The 8,601-nt window shown below is 61.8% G+C and overlaps 1 protein-coding gene across 1 annotated transcript; it reads right to left on the bottom strand.

Annotated features, from left to right (window-relative positions):
- Window positions 1-5,160: 5,160 nt before the first annotated feature.
- On the bottom strand, window positions 5,161-8,601 carry SOCS3 (suppressor of cytokine signaling 3). Its single transcript, XM_058703591.1, has 2 exons — window positions 8,303-8,601; window positions 5,161-7,632 (listed from the first exon to the last, which is right to left on the bottom strand). Exon 2 carries the CDS (start codon window positions 7,533-7,535, stop codon window positions 6,858-6,860), a length of 678 nt encoding a protein of 225 aa, XP_058559574.1. The 5' UTR covers window positions 7,536-7,632; window positions 8,303-8,601; the 3' UTR covers window positions 5,161-6,857.

Genomic DNA, 8,601 nt, shown 5'->3' with positions numbered 1-8,601 from the left:
TGAAGTTCCCAAAAGTTTTTTCCCTTTTCCGGGCCATTTCCCTGTTTCAGGTCATTAGAATGCCCCTCTGTCCCACGCCTGCCTGCCCGGGGAACACCTGCTGTTTTGCCTTAGCTCACGAGTGTCACCTCTTCTGGGAAACCACTGTAGGTCATTTCCTCCTAGGGCTGCCAGCTGTCTGCTGTATAACATTTTATTTTTACACCCATTCCTTTTTAGGATACTTCTTGGTTTTCACCTCTGGTTCCCCTTTCAGACTGTAAGCCTCTTGATGTCTGAATGCTTCTTAGCACTGATCTCCAGCATCGGTCATGGTGCCCAGAAGAGGGTTCCTACCTGCACCGGGATCACCTGGAGTGTTGTTAAGGCAAGGGTACCCTAAACTTCAGAAACACTGCAGCCCCCCCATCACACAACTTCAGGGGACACCATCCACAAAGATCATATTGTGAACAGCGCCCCTGCAGTTGTGAGGCACAGTGACCTCCTGGAGGACCAGCTTTTACATTTCATGCCTTTACCTTGCAACATCCGCACATTGCAAATACCAGATAAGGTTTTCTATAGGAAAGGAAGATTGGAGATTTGCGGGGGAGGGAGGCGTAACAGAGGAAATACATTTTCTTGTGTAATGTGCCTAACAAGCTAGTCTCCTGGTTGTTATCTTTTTCTCTAAGTCTGGCGCTTCAAGCCTTCTCCTAAGGCTGGGCCTGATTATTGCAATGAATGGCAGCAGTGACGGTTTCACCAGGATTCCGTGAAGTTTTAGCATCCAGAACCCTAGCTTCAGAAGACGGCCTGTAGCCGCTGCTGATTGTCTGCCATGCAGCCCTCCAGGCCGCTGCTGTTGCTTAAGGCTGTGCTGTAATGCAGAACACTCAGGAGTGGGAAGTCCAGAGTTCTCCCCGCTTCTGGGAACAGCCCCCCATCCCCCTCCCTGCACCAGCTTCCACAGGCCGTCCTCATGACAGTGGGTCAGGCTCACCCAAGGATTTCACAAATGCCTGGCCTGTTCCCAGCACAGTACAGCTGGGAGGGCTCAGCCTTGGGGGGGGGGGGCAGGGGGGGCGGGGAGGAACACCGTACTCTTTCCCTGTGGGGCCCCCTGTTCTCAGGCCCAGGGCTGGGAGCTGGAGCCCAGGAGAGGGAAGGGCTGTACTTGCCTGCGCTTGCCGGGGCGCGGGCCGTGAACCCAGGCTTTCCCTCCCTGCTGATTTCCCAGATGGCTTAGTCAAGGTTCAAGAAGGAAATTCCCTGTCCCCGGAAGAGAGGAGGATCCGGGCTTGTCTTCCCGGAAGGCAGCAACGAAAGTGGTCAGAGAGTCACCTGGGGAGATGTTGAGGATTCAGATTCCGGGACTCCCCTCAGGCCTTCTGATTCAGAAGAGCTGGGGTTGGAATCGGTGACCTAGCAATTTCGTCGCTCCCTGGGGGGCTGGCCGCAGGCGCTTCCGCACTTTTGGGGGAGGTGTGTGTGAAGAGTGTTTGGCTGCAAGAGCCCGGGATTCTCAGCCGGAGGGCCTCTGGCTCTGGCGCTCTCTACCTGACCCCGTGACCCTGGAAGAGCTGCCCTTGTGTTTCAGGCCTCAGTTTCCCCATCTCTGAAATGGGGCGTGTTCCGACCCGAGGGTAGGGTGATCAATTGGCCTGGTTTGCTGGACTTTCAGAGCTGAACTGGAACCGTGCTGGGCAAACCAGGACTAGCTGGTCACCCTACCAGAGGGAGAAACAGGACGGGGGATGTGCCACCTACTGGAAATGTGACTTGAAGATGCATCTTTGCACTACTAGTAGCCGGCTATATTTATTTACATATTTACTAGTTCGTTGTCTGCCACTCCCACTAAGCCTCTGGAGAGCAGGACAGTCAGGGCCTTGTCCTGTTCTACGCTCAGTCCCCGGACACACAGGATGCGTTCAACAGATATTTGGGGAGTGAAAGAATGAATGAGTGAATGAGGGACCGGGGCAGAGGCTGGGGGGCTCCAAGGACGGGATCCCTGGACAGAAAGAGTGTGCGCTGGGGGGCGGAGGGAGGGCACTCGCCAGCCGGAAGGGGAGATTCGGCATTCGGTTCCCCTGGGAGGAGAGAACTTGGCCGAGGTGGGGGGGAGCCAGTGCTTTCTGAGCAGCTCCCCTCGGAGGGGTCAGTGATCCCTCCCCCCCAGTGACGAAGGACTCCTTGCCTCCCGCAGGAGCCCCGGGCGCGCCGGCCCACCCTCTCTCCTCCCCCTCCCGCCCCCCACCCCAGGGAGGTGCGCCTGGCAGCCTCCCCGTCGAATTTCCTGGCACTCGGCTGAGAATAAACAGCGCTGCGCGCCCGTAATCCCGTTGTCACGGCGACCGCGCTCCGCGGGGCGGGGGCGTGGCGGGGGCGTGGCCTGCCCACCGCGCGCGAGCTCGGCTGGGCGCGGCGGCGGCGGCGGCGGCGGCGGCGGTGGCGCGGGCCCGGGAGGTGCCACCCGCCCGGCTGAGCGCGGACATTCTTCGCATAGCTCCGCCAGGGCTCCCGCGGCGTCCGGGAAGTGACTCTTCCTGGCAGAGGCCGGCCTGGGAGCGACGCGCGCGCCCGCCCGCACGGGAGGGGGCGGGACGCGGCGCTGGAAGGTGCGCCCCGGGCCCGGCTCTTCCCAGCCTCGGCCTGGGTCTTCCCGATCCGCCCCTGGGCACGTCGACCCCCACCCCGCAGACTTCTGTCTCTGCTCAGACTCCCTCGGTGACTCCCCCTGCCCTCCGTCTCTCTGCCTGGTACCCCGGCGGTGCCCCCTCCCAAGCCTCCTTCCTCGTTCCTTAGACTAGGACCCAACGTGCAGGCTTATGCTCCAGCTCCCCTGTCTGTGGCCTCCCTCGCTCCCTCCCCCCAGAGCAGGCCTTAGATTTCCCATTCCTGGCTCTGGCTCATCCGGAGGACTGCCCCAAAAAAAAAAAAAAAAAAAAAAACAGCACCACCGGAGAGAGGATAGGGCCTCTTGGGGGGTGGATTCTTACAACGCCCGAAGCAGCGTAAGAGGACACAGGGCCTGGAGGCAGCAACCTCTCCCCTTTCTGTTGGCCAGGGACCCTCAGCTTTGCTCGTCTTAACCTCACTGAGGCATGGGTGTCTGCTCAAGCTTCTTAGCAAATCTGGGAACCAGGCGGAGTCCTCCTCTGGCAGTCAGGACAGAGCCCCCCACCCCCACTCCTTAAGTCCTGGGTGTGTGTGTCGGGGGTCTGTCCCCAAAAGGACTGTGAAGTACAGAAAGATTTATGCAACAGAGGGTAGGATGAGGAGGGAAAACAGGAAGGAGCGCTGGGGAGCAGAATGATGGAAGGGAGAGATTCTCTCTGTTGCCACTCATTTGCTGTGTGAATTTAAGTAAATTGCTTTCCAGGGGCGCCTGCGGGGCTCAGTGGGTTAAGCGGCCTACTTGGGCTCAGGTCATGATCTCACGGTTCGTGGGTTCCAGCCCCGCGCTGGGCTCTGTGCTGACAGCTCAGAGCCTGGAGCCTGCTCCGGATTCTGTGTCTTCCTCTCCCTCTGTTCTTCCCCTGCTCACGCTCTGTCTCTGTCTCTGTCTCTGTCTCTCAAAAATAAATACAGATTAAAACAAATGTTTAAGTAAATTGCTTTCCTTCTCTGGGACTCCGTTCGCTTGTCTGCAAAAGCAGAAGGTTGGTCCAGTCTGTGGTCTGATAATGGGGAGACAGAAAAAAGTGTGGGAGGAACGATGTGGGGGGAGAGGGCATCAAAGGAAAAGGGTCGGGGGGCTTCCTGCCTCTGAGTTCAACCTCCCAAGGAGGGCGGAGAGAGGAGCTTCCCCTTGGGCCAGAGAAGATCAAGCCCTTGGGTTAGTGCCCCCGTCAACACTGGACACCCTGGCAAAACAGCGCCTGAACAGGGAAGAGCCTGCCAGGAGTTTCCCAGGCTCCCCTCCTCCTGGGATGAGCCAGGCCTCACTGGGTCCCCTCGCCTGACCTCGTGCTCTGGGAAGGTGACCTTACCTGGGTCTGCGTTCTCTGTTCTGGGAAATGGTGGTCTCTCTGGACTGGTTCCTACATGCCCTGTCCACTCAGGAGTCTCAAGCCTGGCCCTTTCTTGTCACTTTATTACATTATTTTCCCCCAAAAGTCTAGGAGATGGGAAAGAAAAATGACTTTGTTTATTTACTCTCAGTTGCCTTTTGAACGCTGATTCCCGGAGCAGCTTATAGAGGGACCGGGGAGGGGGCCAACCCTAATGCTGACACCCCAGAGCCAGGGCCCGCACCGCTTGGCTTTGCAGGGAGATGCACTGAGGGGCAGCCCTGGGCACACACTTAGTGCTTCGGGAGGCGGAGAGAGTTCACGCTTCCAACCCTGTGTCTTTCCCACATTCCCAAGTGGTGTGTCCTTGGGCATGTTGCTTAACCTCTGTGAACCCGAGTGACTGCCCCACTCAGTCAACAAATATTGACTGAGCCCTGTTCTGGGCCTCAGAAGTGACCAGCGCAAGCCCCCCCAGCTCCCATGGAACCCGCGGTTGTGTCTGAGAATACAGGGGTGATAACACCTGCGCTGTGGGGCTGGGAAGGTTAACCCAGATAGCCTCTAAGTACCCAGAGGGTGGGAGTGACTAAAAATAGGCAAATAGACGGGTACTGTCATTGGGAGTCGCGCGTGTGGGTGCGCCTTCGCAGGTCCCGGGTCTCCCAGGAGTGGAGGGCCCACCCCTCCCCCCACCTCCCACGAACCTGGCTGCGCTGAGGTCGCAGCCAGGACCCCCGGTGACCCCGGGAGTCTGGGCTTTCTCTGGGCTTTCTCGGAACACCTCCCAGCCAAGGAGCAGAGCGCTTCTAATAGCCTGGAGCCTCTAAAAGCTTTGACCACAGCTCAGTTTACTCCCTGCAAACCCTTTGAAGTTCTTCCTTCGAACTTGCTTTGCATATTCTGGTCAGATCTGAATCAGACTAGCAGGAATTACCCCTCTCGGTACAGTCTAGGTGGCTGCCTTAGCTTGTCAGTGACGTGAAGATGATTCCAGAGCGAGCGAGGAGCGCCCGGGGAAGCAAGGGGGCAGAGCGCGCACCCCAGCGGCTCTCTCCTCTGCCCTCCCCTCCCCTCCCCTCCCCTCGGACGCCGCGTGGGTGTGGGTGAAAGAGAAAGCAAGCCAGAGCAGGGGCGGGGGGGGGAAGGCTCCAGTCGGTTTTCATTAAAAAATAGTGCTCTTTATTATAAATTACTGAAATGTTTCTTTTTTGAATATAAATATAAATATGTGCAAAGTTTGAGTTGGATTGGTATTTTGTTGAGTTCTTCAAGCATCTCCTAACAGCCTCGAAGGCCTGGGTGGGGGAAGGGAGAGGACTGGAGGTGGAATCTTTATAAAAGACAGAGTGATTGAGGCAGATTGTAAACATTATTAAAAAACAAAAACAAAATAACAGGAAAAAAAAAAACAAAAACCACCCCAACACACAGCTGCCCCATCCAGCCCCATACCTGACACAGAAAACTTTTGTGTTTGTTTAGTTTTCCCCAAAAAGAACAGTTCCAGATAATTCCATCACTGCTACATTCCTGTTAAGTTTTCACTGATCAGTGCTATTGCAGAGAGGGAGCAGCTGGCAGCTGGGGTGGCAGGGGCCCCAGTCTCTCAATGACTTCCTGCCTGTGCCCTCCCCCCACCCCACCCCCAGGTGAGGGCTGTGCAGGGCCTGGTGGGGGGTGGGGGGGCTGTGGGACCTGGTGGCTCAGCTCTGCCGAAGTCCAGGCACCCTGAGGCACCTGTGACTGGCCAATACCAACTGGGCTCGCCTTCTTCCAGGGCTCGGCTGGAAGGCGTGGATCTCCGCCCCCCTCCGTCTCCGCCTGCCGCTCCCCCCCCCCCCCCCCCACGCTGAGTGGCCAGCAGCTTGCCCTCCGAGGATCCCCTGGCCTCTGCCTGGATAGGCTGAGTGTGTGGCTTCTTGTGTGCCAGTCCCTATCCATGGGACAGGGAGCATTTAAGGCAAATCTCCTAGCCAGACAGGAGGCCCAAAGTAGAACCCCTCGTCTTGGTGTCGGAGATCTGGGGTCAGAGATGGCTATCTTTTCCACCCTCCTCCCAACCCCCGGGTACAGAACAACTGACCAGCCCATGCCTCCCCCCCCCCCCCCCCCCCGCCGCCGAAGGCCACTCCCCACTTAAAACGAGGGAAGGGCCCAGGGCTCTCGGGCACCCGATGGACTCTGGGACCTGTGTTCCTGGTGGCTGTCCCAGAGAGGGAGACAGAACAGCCCCCTTCAGGTCACCCCTTGACCTTAACCCCCAGAGCCGGGGCGGGGGGAGGAGCATGCAGCCGCCCTCCTCACCTGGGGCGGACGGTGGGAGGAGCCATTTCCGAGGCCAGCCTGCAGCCCTGCGGCCCCTGGGGGCGCCCTCTCCTCCACCCTCTTCCAGGCCGGAGACCTGTTCAGGTTTAAAGCTACGTTTTAAACCAAATCAAAGAGCAAACAAGTTCCGTTGGAAAGTTTGAAGACTCCCCGGCAGTTCTCACTAGTTCATCGCTCCTGCAGTGTCCCCTGTTTGGAAATGCAGGGGGAGTTGAGGAAGCGGAGAGGAGAAGAAGAGACCACTGCTGTCGTCGTCGCTGTCCCTACCGGGCCAGCGGGCTCCTCCGGAGACGCTGGCGTGGGGGCGGGGCGCTCAGGTGGCCGCCCCCCCTTCCCTCAGACACATTCCAGGTCCCGCCGTCCCCATTCTGCAGGGGGGGGGGGGAGGCGGAAGGGAGGGGCCTGTCCACCCCCCCCTGGCTCCCCCCAGAGCTGCAGGACTCTCACGGCTGGATTCTTGTGCTTGTGCCATGTGCCACGGGGGAGAGGGGACCCAGGCTCCTCGCCCCGACCCCTGCCCTTTGCTCTTTAAAGAGGGGCATCGTACTGGTCCAGGAATTCCCGAATGGGCCCAGGCAGCTGGGTGACTTTCTCATAGGAGTCCAGGTGGCCGTTGACGGTCTTCCGACAGAGATGTTGGAGAGTGGCCACGTTGGAGGAGAGGGGCCGGCTCAACACCAGAGGGATCTTCTCGCCCCCGGAGTAGATGTAATAGGCTCTCCTGGGGGGACTCCCCGCCAGCGGCTGGGCCGGCGGCTGCTCCGGCACCTCGGAGGAGGGTTCGGCGGGTGGAGGGGGCAAGGAGGGGGCGCCGGGGGGCGGCATGTAGTGGTGCACCAGCTTGAGCACGCAGTCGAAGCGGGGCACCGGCTGCGTGCTCCGGGGGTCGCTCTGCAGCGAAAAGCTGCCCCCCTCGCACTGGATGCGCAGGTTCTTGGTCCCCGACTGGGTCTTGACGCTGAGCGTGAAGAAGTGGCGCTGGTCCGAGCTGTCGCGGATGAGGAAGGTGCCGGCGGGCTCGGCGCTGAGCAGCAGGTTCGCCTCGCCGCCCGTCACGGCGCTCCAGTAGAAGCCGCTCTCCTGCAGCTTGCGCACTGCGTTCACCACCAGCTGGTACTCGCTCTTGGAACTGAAGGTCTTGAGGCGCAGGCTGGTGTCCAGGGGGCGGCTCATCCCGGCGGCGGGAAACTTGCTGTGGGTGACCATGGCGCACGGAGCCAGCGTGGATCTGCGCGGCGGCGGCGGCGGCGGCTGCAGCTGCTCGGCGGCCTCCGCACAGCGGCCGCTACCGCATCCCGGGGGGCTGCGGGGAGGAAGGGGCGCGCCGCGTGAGTGCCCGGAACCGTCCGGCGCGCCCGACCCGCCCCGGCCCCCCAGCCTCCTCCCGGCGGCCCGGGCCCCCGCCCCCTGCCCCGAGGCCCCCGCCTGAGCCCTTCTCCCACCCACCCCCCCCTCCCCACCCCCTCCCCCCCCCCCGCGCCCAGGCACCCCGCGGAGCCCGCCCAGCCCCCGCCCCCGCCCGCGGGGTGGCCCCAGGCAGCCCCCTTCCCCGGCACGCGCCGGGAGAACGCCGAGTGGGGAAACTCGGGCGCGGAAGTTGGGTCTCCGGGAGCATGGCCGGGGAGGGGAGCGGGAGAAGGGCCCCCGGGACGCTCTGGGCGCCGCTCAGTCCGGTGGCCCCGAGCGGCGGGGACGGAGAGAGAAATCCGAGGCACGGGGGGGAGGGAGGGGGCTTGAGAAGCCCGAGGGCCCAGCCTGGGTCTTCCGGGAACCTGGGATCTCCGGCTTCCATCCGCTCTGCCCCCTACCTCGTCCCCTCCCTGCCGGGAATGACCCGGGAAGGGGAGGGGAAACCGGGAAAAAGCTCCCGGGACTAGCGAGTCGCCACCACCACCACCAACCCTCCACCCACCCCACCCCCCCCCGCCCCGCCAACCTCCCGCCCCGCTCCACGCCGCGCCCCTCCTTCCTACCTGGTCCCGAAACGAAGTCTCCGGCCTCGGGGCTGCGCCTCCTACGGTCCCCAAGGCGAGGCGGCCGCGCGGCGACCAGCGGTGGCCCGCGCTGCGCCCAGATGTTGGCGGCCGTGGAGTCCACCGAGGGCCCCGCGCGCGCGTCTCTCGGGCTTCGCTGGGGCGCCCGCCCTGCCCCCTGCGCGTCCCCGGGCCGGCCGGCAGGGACGAGGCGAGGGGCCGCGGCGGGAGCTGGGCCGGAGTGGCGGCGCTGGCGGCGGCGGCGGCGGCGCGGGAGTGCGAGTCGGAGCCGCCGCCGA

This window comes from Neofelis nebulosa, chromosome 16 (assembly GCF_028018385.1).
Source record: "Neofelis nebulosa isolate mNeoNeb1 chromosome 16, mNeoNeb1.pri, whole genome shotgun sequence".
Taxonomy (NCBI): Eukaryota; Metazoa; Chordata; class Mammalia; order Carnivora; family Felidae; genus Neofelis; species Neofelis nebulosa.
This window is presented reverse-complemented; position numbering and strand designations above follow the sequence as displayed.

Coding starts and splice junctions, on each gene's coding strand:
- SOCS3 (XM_058703591.1), bottom strand. CDS start 7,535: ATGGTCACCCACAGCAAGTTTCCCGCCGCCGGGATGAGCCGCCCCCTG.